Source organism: Biomphalaria glabrata, chromosome 6 (assembly GCF_947242115.1).
Source record: "Biomphalaria glabrata chromosome 6, xgBioGlab47.1, whole genome shotgun sequence".
Lineage (NCBI taxonomy): Eukaryota > Metazoa > Mollusca > Gastropoda > Planorbidae > Biomphalaria > Biomphalaria glabrata.
This window is the reverse complement of record NC_074716.1, coordinates 10663851-10683253: the sequence shown is the minus strand read 5'-3', so window position 1 is coordinate 10683253 and position 19403 is coordinate 10663851. Positions and strand designations below refer to the sequence as shown.

The window sequence follows — 19403 nt, the reverse complement described above, 5'->3', positions numbered from 1 at the left end:
CAAATGCTCCGAACGGCGCAGTAAGAAAGCACATTAGGTTTTTGAAATAAAACTTTTTAATAGCAGGAAAATGCAGTGTATATACCTTAGAATATGCAATTTGTTGGCTTTCAATACCAGAAATAGAGCGTGGCGGCGGGGCTTCGCCCCGCGCTGGTGGAGCTCCTAGCGCTCCCCCCAGGCCCCTTGCTATTAATGGCGGGGAATCTACAATTTTATGTAAACAGCTTAACAGCAAATGCGCCGAACGGCGCGGGAGGGTCTAAGTCAGTAAGAATATCACATTAGGTTTTTGAAAAAAAACTTTTTAATAGCAGAAAAATGCACTGTAGATACCTCAGAATATGCATTTTGCTAGTTTTCAATATCAGAAATAGTGCTTGGCGGCGGGGCTTCGCCCCGCGTTGGGGGAGCTCCTAGTGCTCCCCCAGACCCCATTGCTATTAATGGCGGGGAATCTACAATTTTTCCCCTAACTCATGGAAGAACCTATTCTAGGTCACAATAAACGTCTTCCGAAAGAATGAAGGGTTAGAATGTTGGCCTAATAAAAATAATGTACACACACACATAAATACATATAATTTTTTTTTCGCGAGGGGGGGGGGGAAGAAAAAAAATCCCCCCCCCAAACCCCCCAGAAAAAAATCCTGGCTACGCCCATGAATGTTAATATTTAGGGTTATCTGTATATGACAGATTTAAATTCTTCTCAAGAAAGCAGAAAGATGGAGAAACGTTTGAACAGTATTATACTGAGTTAAAGAATTTGGCAAAAGAATGCAAGTTTGAAAACCTTCAGGTAAACTTATCAGTGATCAATTGGTATGGGGCATACAGTCGAATCGAGTGAGAGAGAGACTTCTGACAGAAGTAGACCTAACTTTAGAAAAAGCAGCAAACATAATTCGTGCTGACGAGCATACCCAGAACCAAATGATATATATGAAAGGACTAAACGTAGACGCTGCTTATAAATTAAAGAAGACAGAAAATAGAAAGCCAGTCAAAACTTCACAGGAAAAAATGGCAAAGAATCATGTAACAAGTATCATTAGAGATTGCAGATCTTGTGGTGTATCTCATGGAAAATTCTATTGCCCAGCATTCGGACAGACATGCCGAAAATGTAAAAAGAGAAATAATTTCGAGGTAAATGTCGTTCGAAACACTTCAAGGCTGTTGATTTACTGGAAGATGAAAGTCAGACAAGCCAAGTAAATGAGTTGTGGTTTGAGGCAATTGGTACTGACAACAATGTCAAAGTTTGAATGGTTGATTACAATATTATGGGAAAAATAGTAAAATAAAGATTTACACAGCAGCACAAGCTAATGTCATATCAGAGTCAACTTGGAACACTTTAGAAACTGATAGCCAGTTAAAGCATTCAAATACTACCCTACGAGCATTAGGGAATAAAGCATTTGAGCTGAAGGGAGTTGCATCGGTCACATTTAAAGTCGACAATGTGGCGGTCGAAGATGATCTGTATGTAATCAAGAAAGAAATAAACTCAGAGTTTAAGGTATCAAGACACCTATTGCTTTGAAACTATTTGAAGCAAAAGAAAACGTCGAAGTGCATGATGTCAAGTTCCACGAGAGTTGATGCAGAGAAGTAAACTAACAACTCCTAGGTCAGCTTCTCTATTGCATGAAGATGATAAACTATTACGTGGTCAAGAGCAATTGAAATCAGAGCGCAACAGAAAAGTTTCCCGAAAGTGATTAGAAGACAAAATAAATTCGTCGCAAAACTGAATCTGATGTTAAACTAAGGTTATTGAGAAATTATGTCAGAAAGGGTTGGCCAAAATTTAAAAATCAAGTGCATGAAACAGTGAAAGTGTTCATTTAATGACAGTATTTATGAAAAGAATGGAATATCCCGTACTATGATACCGATGAACACATTGAACAGCAAAATGTTAGACAAAAAAAAAACAGATAGTTATAGACCAACGTCTAGAAAATTTCTTGTGCCGGTCAAGACGACCAGAAGTGGTCAAATTTTTAAAGTTCCTACTAGATATCAGTCTTAAAAACTTTAAATGGAAGAATGTGTTAATATTATATGATATAACTTCATTGTTTGTTGTTAATGTTTTGTGCCAAAACGGAAATAAAAAGATAGTTTTTCTATGTCTACTTTGATAATCAAAGTCTCGTTATTATTATCATTACTTTTAATTAATGTCTATTGTCTAGAGTATGTTAATGTTAATATTTATCTGTGACAAAGAACAGGTCTACGCAGGCTTTCGATGACATAACCCAACCACTAGTATATTTCCGTGTACTTGTAATACAGCCCTTTGACCTGCGATTTTCAGTAGGTCGCACACACAATAACCCTATCGCTCCGCCACAAGAGTTACAACACTGTATCTGTATCTTAATACTGTGTAACGAGGCCATGGGAGTAGCAAGGAGTGGGCTCTTGGGGATCTAACCACCACCCCCCCCCCCCAAAATGAAATCCCCCCCCCCAGGAGGAATGTGGAGTTTTATGACTGATTTTTTTGCTTTGATTTTGTTTATTTTAGATGAGATTTTATGTTAAATCATCACTTGCCCCAGCGCAGCCAAGGGAAATTTGAGTTTATAATCCCCCTCAAGGTGGTTTTGAGGTTAAATCCCCCACTCTTCTATAAAAATAATTAATGCAAACGAGCCACCTAATTTTATAAGCGTAGCCAAGTGGATTTAGAGATGAAAACCCCCATCTATTTTTGTATGACAAACCCCACTATTCAAATAAAACAAAAGCTTACAATAGTCATCATATTATTTGAGTGTATCCAGGAGGGGTTTTGTGTTTAAAACCCATTGCAGAGGACTTTAAACAACCTCCAAATGATTTTGATTTTAAAATCCACACCAGCAGGGTTTGAAGCTAAAAACCATCTCTTAAAAATAAAATTAAAGCTAACTAAACACACCAAATTCTACTAGTGTAGCCAAAGAGGGTTAGACTTTAACCTTCCCCTCAGGGCTCTAAGTATAAACTCCCTCCAGATTGTTATGTGGTTAAAAAAAAGTCTTCATTTTTATTCTTAAGTAAACAATAGTAACCAAAGTCTACAAACATAGCTAAAGGGGTTTTGAGTTTTTTTTTTTTTTTAAAGAGTTTTTTAGATACCCCACAAGAGATGGTTTTAATGATAAAACTTCCCTTTTTGATATAAAATCTCAAGCAAACTAGTCACAGAATACCATTGGATTAGCCAAGAGAGGTTATACATTTTTACCAGTCTCTGAGCTCCATTTAAAAGGTGCAGTGAAAAGTAGATTTTTTTTAACTTAACATTTTAATAATAATAATAATAATAATAATAATCTTTATTATCCGTAAGGAAATTTGTCTTACAATTTGTGCATTACACCAAACAAAAAACATTATAACTATAAGAAACCAAAGTGTACATTCACACCAGACTCACTCATAATTTACATGTGACAAAGTTTATACCAGATTGTTCTTATTTAATGATTTGATTGCCAGGGGAACAAAAGAGTGTTTGTGTCTGTTTGTCTTTGCTTTCGGTGTCTTGTATCTCTTTTGTGATGGTAAAATCAAAAAATCCTGACACAAAGAGTGATTCTTTATTTCGAGGATCTTGTTAGCTTTTTTATAGATGTTTGTCTCAAACAACTGCCCAAATGGGGTATGTTTTTTGCCAATGATTTTGCCAGCAGCATTTAGGATTCTATTAAGTTTATTTTTATTTTTAATGCTCAGATTGCCATACCAGGCAGTGATATTGAAACTTAAAATATTGCAGATGTGAGCGTGATAAAACATAGCCAAGGCCTTTTCGCTAACATTAAACGAGGACAGTTTTCTTAGTAGTCGTAATCTTTGCTGCCCTTTTTTGCTGATATAATAGCAGGATAATTAACTGTAGACACATCAAAATATGCATTTTTTAAATTTTAATGCCGGAAATAATTCTTTGCGGCGGGTGTCTATATGGGTGATGTTAAATGAATGTGAATAATTGTTAAATTAAAGTGAACAATTAAACGAAATAATTTTTAGTATGCGATTCATGAATGAATATAAATCTATGCCTATCTCAACTTGGCTTCGCAGCTTTCGTAAACAAATGTAGTCTCTTAAAAATGCTTTAGAAAACCAAATTTGAATGTTTATTCGATCAAAATATGAAATGAATGAACCATAATCAGTATGTTCATTTGTTAAAGTATAAAACTATCAGTGCAAAGAGAAGTTTTATCATCTTAGAGTTGAATTAGAGATTTAGATCTAGGGATGGGATTATAAAGTAAACAATTAAACGAATGAATTTTTAGTATGCGATTTATTACGGTATTGCCTCTTGAAATAGTTTTCGTCAGGAAATCTGTAGTCACAGATATAAGGAACTAATTTATGTAAAAAAAAATGGTTTTGAAACACACATTTGTAGGTTAATTTTATATTACAATGAAATCAATGGATCTTCTTTTGTATTTTCGTGTGTTAAAGTAAAAAACTATCTGCGCAAAGTGTATTTCTTAAAATTAGATCTAGATCTAAATCCTTTCGATTTTTTCTCATGTCAACTTTGTAGACATGGCCTAGATCCTTAAAATACTATAGCTGTAATAGAGTCGGACAACTTTATTTTTTTTTTAGGGTCTTAAGTTTGTTTTTGGGCTACAATACATACACTACGGTCTAAGTCTGTACCCAAGAAACATTCCTGCCAAGTTTCATCAAGATTGGTCAAGCGGTTTTGATGTCTATTAGTAACATACATACATACATACACCTTACATTCTACTTTATAATATACTAGACATATGTTACCCGCGACCCGCGGGTCTTTATTTGCTCATTACTTTCGATATAGTCACTGAGAGTGTTTTGTAAACAATTAAACAAAATAATAGAGTAATAAGTAAAGCGAATGTGTCAATGTAAAAATAGTGTGAATGAAGCTACCAAATCAAAATAGCTAATAGGCTTAAATCTATTTTTTTTTCAAATTAAAACATTTGCTTGTAGGCCTACATATATTTGATTAAAATTTGAGATGAATAGACTAAATTTTGTATGTTCATGTGTTAAAGTATAAAGTAGATCTTGAGGTAGACATAGATTTCAATCTACACTAATCTAGAGTTAAAAATTGGCTTTTATAGAGTTCATTCTGTTCTGAGCATGCGTGAAATTTTTTTCATGAATGAATATAGGCCTATCTCAACACGGCTACGCAACTTTAGCGAACAGCGAACGAATGTATTAAAAATGCTTTAGAAAAACAAATTTGAATGTTAATTTGATTAAAATATGAAATGAATGGACAATAATTAGTATTTTTATGTGTTAAAGCATAAAACTATCTTTGCGAAAAGAAGTTTTATCATCTTAGAGTTCAATAAGAGTTTTAGACCTAGGCCTAGGAATAGACTCAGTCTCAGTAGAGAGATGTGTTAATGTGTAACCATTTGCCTTGGTAATGTCTAATGAAAGAATGTTCGCCAGGAAATCTGTAGTCACAGATATCAGGAACTAATTTATGTAAAAAATGCTTTTGTCACCACCTCAAAGTTGGTGCCATAGAGTAGAAACCCTAATTCTGTATTGTGTATGTTAATTCCATATTGTGAATCTTATTCACAACCCATGTTACACTAAGGTGAACACTTTTGACCTTAGGTGAACCAGAGAGTTAAAGGCAGTCAGTCCACATAGAGATCTGGTAGCAAGCACTTGTATTGAGTCACTTAAGATATAAGCAGTAGAGTTAGATGTTTAAAGTAGTTGGTTATAGAATAAGTACTAAGTTGTGATATTCGTATATTACTGTTGGATTAATACTGACCATTCCTGGGTCGAATTGTATGGTGTATTCACTATGTGGTGTTATATTAAACTTATTGTATCTGCTACACCCAGCGTCATTTCATTATTCAGTGATTTGTAACAAGAACCCAATGTCACCACCACGCCTACATTGATAACCACAGCCACATTCAATACTATATAAAATCACTCAGTGACATTTTTGGTGTCAGAAGTGTCCAAAGTGCAAGTCATTTATTGTCAGAAAATGACATCTTTGGTGTCAGAATAGTGTCAGAAGTGTCAGCAAACGATATTTTATGATATCAGAAGTGTCAGATCTACTAACTTAAAGGATTTATGAGCACCAGAGGAACAAGTCAAGAATTTTTTTCTATTGCTGTCAGAAGTATTTTAATACTACAGTTACTTACAGTAACATTTATACTGATATTTTTTGAAGTTGGCAAGTGAACTATTTAGTAAACACAGGAAAAAGTAACTCTAGAATTTTTTTTACACAAATCATGACGCCTACATTGATAACGAGCAAGAAAGCTAAAACCTGATTATTATAGACTCTACTATTTTTCTCATTTGGTCGTTCAGCGACACATTCAACATTATAGAGATGACCTAGATCTACATTTATTGAGACCAGCACACAATTTTTCAAGTGAGATTCACGTGATCCAAGAGTGACATTATTCATTATTATTATCTTCAGCTAGTCTAACACTCTAACTCTAACAGAAAACAGAGCTGAAATTGAAAGTTAACTGTGCCTACTATTTCAACTTGTAATTCAAGATTGAACTTTACATGAATTGCAACTAATCCAGAATTTATTAAATTTTTTGACTACACACTTGGTATGTAGATCTACTACTACATGTCATGTTGACCTGCCATGACACAGTTACCATTAGCAAGCTATTTTTTCATCTGTGATGAACTGAACAATTTGAACTGTTCCTGTCTGAGCTGTATTTTCAACTTTTCCAGTTGACTACTGTCCTAAGTGTCATTTATCTGGAAGCCTGATTTATGTGGTTGTACTTTTACACCAGTTGAGATAGCTTTAGGAGCACAGCATTGTTCAAAGTCACTTTAACATCCTAAGCGAAAGAGATCAAACATGATATGCTGAGACAACCTGGATACTACAGCCTGTGTGGGTGAAACTAGACAACCGTGATACTACAACCGGTGTGGGTGAAAATCTAGTACTACAAGTCATTCAAGTCATCGTTTGAAGACAGCTGATATATGGTCAGTCGAAGTAGCTGACATATTCAAGAATCATCTACATCGAGTGCTCGTCATAATTCTAATGACACACTCCTATTGTCGCTGTCTAACAGCACATTTAATAAGAGAGCGCTCTTACTCTTAGACCTCTCTTGTCGTCACTACCTAAGGTCATTTTTAGTTATTTATATTTGTTTCAGCAACTGTACGAAACAGTGGATTACCTATCAAGCACATGAATTATTTATTGGATTACTTGTCAACTATATGAATTGTTTAATGGATTATCTGTCAAACATATGAAGTATTTATTGGATTACTTATGAACTGTAACATTGTACTGTGGATTTAACAAGTGGATTACTTATGAAATGTAACATTGTACTGTGGATTTAACAAGTGGATTACTTATGAACTGTAACATTGTACTGTGGATTTAACAAGTGGATTACTTATGAACTGTACTATTGTGCTGTGGATTTAACAAGTGGATTACTTATGAACTGTACCGTTGTGCTGCGGATTTAGAAAGTGGATTACATATGAACTGTACCGTGGACATATTTTATGTGGAGCATCACCGGAACTTTATGTACAAGTCAAGCATCAAGTGAATATTTAAGGGAAGTAACTTTAATTACCTTTAGTATTAATGAATATTGATTAGTTCTCTTGAACTACACCACAATTTTTTTTCATTGTTTACATTTGTATTTATATATACATTTGACTTTAGGGACTAAATTTAATTATCTATTGAGTCTGAGCATTTATATTTTTTTTCAAGTAAGCATCCAGGTATTGGTAGGGACTCTTTAGATAAAGTAAATACTTGATCGTATAGCTGTATTAGTCAAGTTTGTATTTCGTCAAGTATCTATCATATTGTTAAACTCTTGTATTGATATTGTCTTGTTTACATCTGTTGAATTTTCTTTTTGCGTCATAGTTATTTCTCATTGTAATTCTTTTGTCTACTATTTCTACTATCTTGTAATGTCTCTTTAAAGCAGACTGTTTAGTATCTATAGTGTATTTATGTTTGTCTAATTATTTACTTATTGATATATATATTTATTTTACTTCTTATTTCAACCTATTTTTTATTATTATCAACACTACACTACACACTTGATACACTATGGGATATATTTTGATTTGAGATTGTGACAAGATTGATTGTATATAATATATACTTTGAGCACATTGAACTATTTGGATACTATTGATACATTGATCACTATTTATCAGACTAATAAGGCTCACATAATTGTGAATTACTTGTTGCAATAAACTTTTACATTGCAAGGGGAGATACTAGAAATACATAATCACATAATTGATCAGTAAAGTATTACATTACGAACTAGACAAAGTACCAAGAATAACTTAAGATACCTCATAACCTCAATTGTTTCGCACAAAATATATATCTACTATTATCTGTAATTGCTATTTGAGCAATAATAATTATTTATCGTACAATATTCATTTACAACTACCTAGTGTACACATATCTATTAATTAACTATATTACTAATTGGAATCTTTAAAAATGGCTGAGTATGAAAAACTAATAGAGATAGTGGATAAACTAAAGTTAAAAGAAGATGATAGAGCTGCATTCATTAAAATTGAAATAGATAGAATTAGAGTAGAAAAAGACAAGCAACGGGAAGAAAGGCTACATGAAAGAAGACTGAGAGAGAAAGAACAAGAAAACTTAGAGAAAGAAAAAGAACGCCAGCATGAAATAAAATTAAAAGAACATGAAGAAAAAATGGCAAAGCTAGCAAAAGAAAATAAAGACAATTCAGCAAGTCAAACTTCATCTCATCATCAGTATCATAGCAAATTTAGGAACTTTGATCCAAAAGAAGACACATTAGAGAATTTCATTATTCAATTTGAATACATCTGTCAAACAGCAAATATGAATAGTGCACAAATGGCTCAACAACTTCTAGCTAACCTAAGAGGTGAACCACTAAACATCATCGACACACTAACTATGGAGCAAAGAAAAGACTACAACACAGTAAAACAAAGACTTATTGAACATTTTGGCAAAACGGAGGAGCACTATCGAAAACTTTTTAGGGAAATAAAACTAGCCAAGAATGCAGATTTAAAAAGAACAATACATGACATGCGCCAGAACATGACAAAGTGGCTACAACTCGCAAACTGCAACTTAGATGACCCCAAACAGATCTTAGATTTTTTTCTCATTGAGAATGTGCTAATTAATGTTACAGATGCAGCATTCTCATTCCTGAAGGAGAGAAAAATAAAAAATGAAGCTGAATTGATATCAAACTTAACAACATACAAGGACTCCCACCCAAACATCACCATTGACAAAAGGGAATTATACAATGTAGCTGCAACAGTGACAGAAAACCATCCAAGAACTACAAATAAATTTAAATATGCCAAGAGCATACAATGTTTTTTCTGTGGCATATTGGGTCACACCAAAGCAGAGTGCAGAAAGAGAATGGCATCAGAAAAACAGCAACATGTAAATAGAAACCATAGATATGGAAGACATAACAGAACTTTCCAGAGCTTCAGTCCTAACTATAATAGATCCTATCAACAACAATATAACAGAAGAACATGGCAAAGCTACAGTCCAACTAACAGTAGATCACATCAAACAAACAGAAGATGGCAAAACAACAGAATGTCTACAAGAGATCAATTTCAAGATAGACAACATACTTACCACAATAACAATCATACCAGACAAAACATAGCAGCTGTAGCAACTGAAAGACCAATAGAATATGAAACAGTAGCATATATACAGACAAAGGTAGCCAAATTAAAAGTGTATCCTGCCTATGTGGATGGCATTAAGGTATATGCATTACGTGACAGCGGCTGCACCTCAATCATTGTAAAGAAATCACTAGTAAAACCTGAACAGATACTTGAAGACAAGGTCACACTGACTTATGCGAATAAAGACTTATGGGAAGTATGTGAAACAGCATTAGTTTTCATTGAATCACCATGGTTCACTGGTCAATACAAAGCCATAGTAATGAACAACCCAGCTGAAGAACTAATTATAGGAAACATAGAGAATATAGTTGAACTGTCTGAAGAAGCCTTAGTAAAATGGGCTAATAGTGTCAAGCAAGAAAACATTGAGTTAGCATCAACTACAAATTCTCAAGAGCACAACAATGTCAGTATAAATGAAGCAACTAAACATAATCAGCCAATTACAAATACAAATAAAATAGATGTAGAATGTCAAACTCATTTGCTAACAGAAGCATCTAAACTAAATAAAGATTGCCAAACAATTAACACACAAACAAATGATAGTGAAATACAAACAGATGAAATACAAATAGATGATAAAGATAAAGCTGAAAAACAAGAAATACAAAATGACATTAACACTAGCTCACCTAAAGTAATAATAACAGAGGAAATATTAGCCTTGACATTTAAAAATAGCAAACAGATAGAAGTATATGATCTAGAAGTCAATTATCAGGATGTTGTATGCATAGTTGATGAAGAATCCACAATCACTTTTGTAGAGCCCAATTTAGTAGAAAAAGAAGATTATTTGAATGATATAGCCATTGTAACCTTACCAAACTCTAGAAAGATAGAATGTAAAACTGCCATTGCTGAAATCAAATCACCATTTATAAAAGGGAAAATAAAAGTTGTAATACTTGAAAATACTATCAGTCCAGTAATTATTGGATCTTATCCAAAAGTTAAAGTGCATCAAAAGCCAGTAATACATAAAACAATATGGTTTTATGACCTGTCTGATTCTGATTTTCAGAAAGAAATTTTTCAAATAGTACAAGATATAACTTGTGATTTTGGATATAAAAAAGTTTGGAAACATCCAGAACTTGGAGAGTCAATGTGGGTACAAATAAAAAACTTTGGCCATTACAAAGAGTTATTACATAAAATATATGGAACACCAATTAAGGGACTCACAATTAACATCAGTGTTGTTGACTTAATACATCGCATCTGGTAAACATTGAGCATTATTCTGTAAACATTGAGCATTATTCTGTAAACATTGAGCATTATTTTGTAAACATTGAGTACTATTTGTAAACATTGAACTAGAACTAAGACTTCATTTTTTTTTTAAACTCTATTTGTAAACAAACTTTGGAATTTGATCACTACATTGTAACCAACAATTTTTTCACATTCTTTTGTCAACAAGAATAACATTTTAGTGCTCAACAATGTAAACAAACATTGAATTATTCAGTACCTAGCTTAATTTTTTTCCATACAATGTAAACATTATTTTTTCTCATTGTATTGAGAACAACTTGGACAAATTTTTTTTTCTACAGCTATTGTAAACAAGATTGGAATTTTTTTACTATGTCATTTATCACAATTATATAACTTAGTCACATTTTTCAATACTATTGAAAAAAGGAGATTGATTCATAATGTAACTTATTTATTCAATGTCAATTAGTGTAATTAAATATTGACATACACTTGTAATTTTTTGAAAACATTTTTGTCAAACTATTCTTATGGACTATATTTTTGTAACAATCATTGATGTAAACAAGAAGATTGTTGTACAAACTTTTTGATATTTCAAGTGCTGAAAGAGACACTTGATATTATTCTTTTAAATTGGACTTACACATTTTTCACAACAGATTAAAATGAATACAACTAAACTAGTAGGATGTTATGCTTGTATATATATGCTTGAACAAATTAATGTAAACTCAAAGATTGTATCACAACTGACACATTTTCTCAGTTGAATCTTTTTGACAAAAGATTTTTTTGAACTTTGTACTCAATAATTATTTGATAAACAATGTAACATTAAACTTTTGCCATTACTAGCTACAAATTATTTGAACTGTCATATGGAGAAATACTTAATTGAAACATAAGGTGCATGTAACAAGCACTATGAGGGATACTTATTACTTTGATTTCATGTTGATACTTTTGATCCAATATTTTGATATTTGAATTATACATATTTACTTGTGTAATATTAATGCACAACAATTTTTTATGGAGATGTCAAACCTCATATTGAAGTAAACAGATACATTGAATTTGTAACAATGATCATTAATCAATTTGATCTTGAATTTTGACACATATATTTTGAATTTTTCTATACTTATCACTTACATATTGAGACTTACTTGTAACATTTTCTACATATGTACATATTGTACTATTGGTGTCAAAAAACCAGACTTCTAAGATTGCTATAGTGTCAAAGATTTTTTTATAAATAGATATTGTGAATAAAAACTTGTATTAATTTTTCACATTGTGACATAGGAGATTGTCATTGAAATTTTCGTCACACTTTGCACATATTATTATGAAAAAGACTTGTAAATATTAAACACATTTGAATATTGATGTATATATTAGAACTACATGTAAAGAATTATTTGGGATGTTAAGTATTTGACTCAGAGAATTATTTGAATTGCCTTACAAGAATATGATGAATTAGAGAATTTTGCCCTTGTATGAATTTTTTTTGATTCAGCAAATATTTTGTGTAACACTGTCATATTATATATTTTATTGCAAGTTTGTAGTTCTATTTGAACTCTGCAATTGTACATTTCATAGACCCCAAGAATTCCAATTGATCCTACTTAGGATAATTATGTCGTCAAGCTGAAAAAAATTTCTTCAAAATTTTTTTCAAAAGGGGGGTGATAGGTAATGTCACCACCTCAAAGTTGGTGCCATAGAGTAGAAACCCTAATTCTGTATTGTGTATGTTAATTCCATATTGTGAATCTTATTCACAACCCATGTTACACTAAGGTGAACACTTTTGACCTTAGGTGAACCAGAGAGTTAAAGGCAGTCAGTCCACATAGAGATCTGGTAGCAAGCACTTGTATTGAGTCACTTAAGATATAAGCAGTAGAGTTAGATGTTTAAAGTAGTTGGTTATAGAATAAGTACTAAGTTGTGATATTCGTATATTACTGTTGGATTAATACTGACCATTCCTGGGTCGAATTGTATGGTGTATTCACTATGTGGTGTTATATTAAACTTATTGTATCTGCTACACCCAGCGTCATTTCATTATTCAGTGATTTGTAACAAGAACCCAATGTCACCACCACGCCTACATTGATAACCACAGCCACATTCAATACTATATAAAATCACTCGGTGACAGCTTTTGAATAATCTAGTGGATTGGATTTAGATGTATGTTAAACTTAGCTAATGATCCTTTCACGTTATTTCTCTTTCGCTACGAAAATAAAATTAGGTTTGCGAAAATGGGTTTACCCGAAGTCGATACATTCTTATCTATTAAAAACAAAAAGAGCGATAGCTTTGTTAAATGAATGGATTATATAAGTGACCAATTAAACGAAATAATTTTTAGTACGTGATTCATGAATGAATATAGATCTAGGCCTATCTCAACTCGGCTTCGCAGCCTTCGTAGACGAATGTAGCTTTAGAAAACCAAATTTGAATGTTTATTTGATCAAAATATGAAACGAAAGGACTTTAATTAATATGTTTATGCGTTAAAGTATAAAACTATCTGTGCTAAGAGAAGTTTTATCATCTTAGAGTTGAATTAGAGTTTTAGATCTACGGATGGGATTATAAAGTAAACAATTAAACGAATTAATATTTAGTACGCGATTCATTACGGTATTGTCTAATGAAAAAAATGTTCGTCAGGAAATCTGTAGTTACATATATAAGGAACTAATTAATGTAAAAAATGCTTTTGAAACACTAAATTGAAGGTTAATTTTATTATATAATGAAATCAAAGGATCTTTTTTTGTATTTTCATGTGTCAAAGTAAAAAACTATCTGCACAAAGTGTATTTCTTAAAATTAGCTCTAGGTCTAAATCCTTTCGATCTTTTCTCATGTCAACATTGTAGACATGGCCTAGATCCATAAAATACTATAGCTTTAATAGAGTCGGACAACTTTATTTTTTTTTTTAGGGTCTTAAGTTTGTTTCAGGGCTACGATACATACACTATGGTCTACGTTGGTACCCAAGAAACATTCCTGCCAAGTTTTATCAAGATTGGTCAAGCGGTTTTGATGTCTATAAGTAACAAACATACACCTCACATTCTACTTTATAGTATAGATATAATAATAATAATATATAAATAATATATACAGGGGGGGAATCTAAAAATCCACACCGAAAAAAAATCATATCGTAAATAGAGCTTTGCTCTTGTAATGCAAATGTCGTGAATTTGATCCTGATTGGCCTTTTTTTTTCTCCTTTTTATTTTTGTATCAATAAAAATATATAAATAAAATAGGATTTGATTTAAAAAAAACAAAAGTCTTTATTTGCCCTACAGATGGTGAACCAGACGATTTAGACTTGAGACAGACCTTTGTGCTAGCCTTAGTGTCTATACTGTGACTATTGTTCGAGATACATTCTCGAGGACTCACTTTGTACTGCACCGTCCTTAATGCCTTGCTGTACTGGACTGAACTGTTCTTTCTAAAACACTGCCTCTGGTCCACGAAGGCTATCGATCATATAACCATAGTTACCATACTACTAGTCATATTTGCGTGTACTATTAGTACAGTCCCTTGCACATACACAGCCGCTGACCTGCGTCATTTACCTGAGTGACTTGTGCCAGTAGGTTGCTTATATTTTAGCCTTATCGCTCCGCCACAATAGTTTCAACACTGTATACTAATACTGTTAAGCTGAGCTGATTAATTGGCTGAACGTAAAATGCTTGTAAAATATTATACATGTTTTGAATGTTGCTTCAGAATTGAAGATAATTTACTTCCTAGTCTCAACCTCCAGCAGGAATACAGAGGATGACTGCGGGCAGGGTATAAACCCGGGACCATCACCACGAGACAACCGAAAGACAAGACCAAGCATCTATCCTGCGTAAATAGAGCTTTGCGCTAATAACGCAAATGCTGTGAATACGATTCTTATTGGTCATTTTTGTCTATTTTTTTAAGCAATAAACATATGAATGTTTAATGTATTATATTATTTATACATAAAATGGGGTTTAATAAAAAAAAAAAAAATTTTACTTTGTTTTCTCTACAGATTGTAAACAAGGAGATTTAGACTTGAGACCAGAACTGTGTCATGACCCTAGTGTCTGCAAGAATTATTTTTTTCTATGCTGTGAATATTGTTCGAGATATTTTACACTTCCAACTAGAACAACCATTGCACCTAATGGTAGAACATTTGTAAATGCATATATGAACGAAGACCTGTGGTAAAGCACTTGGCTTTCGAATTTCGGATCCCGGGTTCCAATCTTTGGGATTTTTAATTTTGGGATTTTTAGGGCGTCTCAGAGTCCACCCGGCTCTAATGTGTACCAAACATTAGTTGGGGAAAAGTTAGGTTGGTCGGTATGCATGACATAATCGCTAATAGTAAGCCACATAAACAGATGACCTTTACATCATCTGCCCCATAGATCGCAAGACCTGGAAAAAAAACTTTATGTATCAACGTCACACCAACACACACACTCACAGTTTAGGTTCTTTAAATACATATAGTATTTTTTTTAATGAGTTTCTGTGCTGCAGGGTGTAATAACTGTATAGAAAACATGAATATTAATTAAAAATGTCATTTAGTTTATAGGATCGCAATTTATTAAGTACTGGTTTGAAGGGCGCTGTTGTTAATTCGGTTATCATTTTTTTTAGGATCCTAATCAATCAAATGCTAGCTGTAACGGTCACTGTTATTAATTGATTAGTCAGTTTTTAAGGATCCTAAATCATTAAGGTTTGGTTTAAATTTGAGGGTCAGTGTTGTTAGTTTAGGTGTTAACTGTTGATCGATCCCAATTCATTTAGTGCTGCTTGTCAGGGTCAATACTGTCAAGTCAGTTGTTAGCTGATTTGTTTAGACTTGTCTGCATACATGTCCTCCAAGAGCCATACGTAAACAATACAAAATCAAATTTGACTTAAAGAGACATTCTGTTCCTAATAAGATTTGCTTTAGTAGAAACAGTTGTAGGTTCACTACTATTTCTAACTTGCATAAATGATTTAGGGGGAAAAAGTCAGACTATTTGCAAACGATAGCCTACTGTTATAGCAAGCAATAGAAAAAAGAATACTTCTAAAATAAAAAAAAAAAAACTTGTTAAAACGTTTAACCAGACAGACATACTGATAGAAAGACACACAGTATGAAAGAGTGGGATGAAATCATCTTTGTAAAAACAACGAAAGATACAGAAATTTTACAAAGAGAATTTAATGATGCATGAATAGGAATGGTATTGGAGCATGTCTTTCTACCTAAAAACATGTCAATTATTAAGAGTAACAAAAAAACAACAACAACAAAAACAATGACCTTCTCAAATACCAACGTTGTAATTAAATTATTTTCGCTTCGATTGGTCTTTTGAAATCGAGATAATTTTTCTATTTTTTTTTTTAAATCACGGCATCTACTATATTTTATCATCTCACAACTTATTTGTAGAAACAAATTTAAAAGTTCCACTTTAAGACATGCAGTATTAATGATAAACTGCACAAAAAAGAGAACCTTGTGCTTTGTCACAAGACTATTTAAAATATATATTTACTGGGGACCAATTTCAGATTTTAAACCTGTTGATTAGTTATTCTTTCAGATTTTTCAAAAATAAAAAATGTTTTAGCAGACAAAAGCATCTAATTTTTTATTTATGATTTATTCTTAAAGTCCAATTATAAAACAACTCTCTGTACATAGTTTCTATAACTGTCCTTTGTATAAAGTCTCTATAACTTTCCTCTGTATGTAGTCTCTATAACTTTCCTCTGCATATAGTCTCTATAACCTTGCTCTGTATATAGTCTCTATAACCTTGCTCTGTATATAGTCTCTATAACTTTCCTCTCTTTATAGTCTCTATAACCTTCCTCTCTTAATAGTCTCTATAACCTTCCTCTGTATGTAGTCTCTATAACTTTCCTCTCTATATAGTCTCTATAACTTTTCTTTCTTTATAGTTTCTATAACCTTCCTCTGTATATAGTGTCTATAACTTTCCTCTGTATATAGTCTCTATAACCTTCCTCTTTATATAGTCTCTTTAACTTTCCTCTGTATATAGTCTCTATAACTTTCCTCTCCTTATAGTTTCTAGAACCTTCCTCTGTATATAGTGTCTATAACTTTCCTCTATATATAGTCTCTATAACCATCCTCTTTATATAGTCTCTATAACCTTCCTCTGTATATAGTGTCTGTAACCTTCCTCTGTATATAGTTTCTATAACTTTCCTCTCTTTATAGTCTCTATAACCTTCCTCTCTATATAGTCTCTATAACCTTCCTCTGTATATAGTCTCTATAACTTTCCTCTGTAAATTTTTAATGTCATATTTTCTTGACTAATGACCATCTCATTTTATAAAAAAAAAAAAAAATCTCTTTTTCACATGAACATATAACTATTGTAATAAATTATTTAAATGATTTAAATGACTATATATAAATGATGTTATATAGCACAACTTTCATGCTTAAAGCATGCTCGGTGCGCTACGGTCTAATCTTTTTTTGTGCTGCCTTTAGGCGCTCATTAAACACAACTCTGATTAAACTAGAGTTCGCTTTGTTAGATGACTACGGCGTATTCTAGAGGGATAGACCTCACAGACCTCACATTTACCTCACAGCCACACATTGTAAAATTTAGTTTGGCAAGCAGATAAACTTTTCGACCGTGATAACGACACAATTGTTTACGAACTATCCATGTATCTATTCTTCTTTCTAAATATGTAAATTTTTTTTTCATGAATAGCAATTGGATATGTCTAGTTTAATGCAAGTTAATAAATAGGCCTATTATCCAATGCCAGGACATTGAAATAAATATACGATGTCATGTTAAGTAATATTTTTTTTTCAGTCACAACTACCACCAAGAAAACTTCACCCAAAGGTAGTTAATGAGCCTCCACATGCATTGACTGTGACATTGAAACCTTTGTAATAGTGTTAATATAAAAGTTGAATCCTAATAGCAAGGCAAACTATTGCTGAAAAGACGGAAAGTCCCACATCTCTGTACTTTTAGAGTCGTCAGGTGAACGTTAACTCTACAACCAGAGCAACCCTTAGCTTTCCGCCAATCGTTTCCGCATTCGCTGAGGCACGATATCCAATAATGATATTCCTCTCAGAGAATAAAGTCCAGCGTCGGGTGATGATTATGGGTCGCTAAACTGAGAGGCGATAGTGATGGTCATTATCATGGAGTATAGATTGTACATACCAGACGTCGTAATGAGCTATATGTATAAACTTTGAAAGGTCTAAAATAGTATGATGTCGGATTTTCACTATCTTTTCCAACTTACAAAATCTAAACGGGACGGAAGGATAGACGGACAGACATTTCCCACAAAACCAATAGCGTCTTTTCCGCTTTCGGGGGCCGCTAAAAAAGAAACAAATGACGTCATAGCCTATTGAAAAAAGCAGTGCAATCAGATTGTGAACATTTTTACTACTAAAATAACTAACTGTGACATATAGACGTTATACTGTGTAGTAATGTGTATATTGTTATTCTCTGCAGATTGTTCCTCAGGAAACTTAGACTTTTTACCAGAACTGTGTACTAACATTAGTATCTGCCTGACAAACCGATCACTGTGCTGTGACTATTGCTCGCGAGTGGAATATTCTACAGTCTCATGGACCCCCGAGATAACTACACCCAAAGGTAGTTGATGAGCATGCACTTGCTCTGACTGTGACATTTTAATCCTTGATAATATTTTAAATATAAAGTTGTAATTTAAATCCAAAATGCAAAGCAGACATATTAGTGTGTTATTTAAAACATGAAAAGTCGCAAATCTATGTACGTCATACCCTTTTAGAGTCGTCAATTGAATGTTAACTCTAGCAGAGCAACCCTGGGCGTTCCGCCAATAGTTTTCGCCTTCGCAAGTTTTTACTGCGCATGCTCCAATTCCGAGGTGAGACCTTAAATAATACTAATTCCTTTAACAAACTAATGTCCAGCGCAGGTGAATATTGTTGGTTGTATCACATACTGATTTAAAATTCACTGTGGCATGAAGTGAATTTGTAGTCAGTCAATATCTCGTGCACTATTTCACAAAGAAAATTATTGGTCTGTAACTGACCACAAGGTGAAAACGTTAGTTTACTGTGGGTTGCAGCAGAGTAAAGAGACATGTTATCTCTCTGCTATGAAATATATTTTGTGAAGTTAAATTCGTTTGATCATGTAGATGTACTTATGTTTGATGATATTCAAAATATTGCT

The 19403-nt window shown here is 32.9% G+C and overlaps 1 protein-coding gene across 4 annotated transcripts in view; it reads left to right on the top strand.

Moving 5' to 3' along the window:
- LOC106078253 (uncharacterized) overlaps window positions 1–19403 on the top strand; it is a 115174-nt gene that overhangs the window by 80404 nt on the left and 15367 nt on the right. For 3 of the 4 annotated variants that reach the window (XM_056031564.1, XM_056031562.1, XM_056031561.1), the window contains exons 16-17: window positions 15170–15307; window positions 18684–18830. In XM_056031564.1, coding sequence (XP_055887539.1) covers window positions 15170–15307; window positions 18684–18830 — 285 coding nt within the window. The remainder of the gene's footprint in view (window positions 1–15169; window positions 15308–18683; window positions 18831–19403) is intronic. The other variant, XM_056031563.1, reaches the window with a different exon arrangement.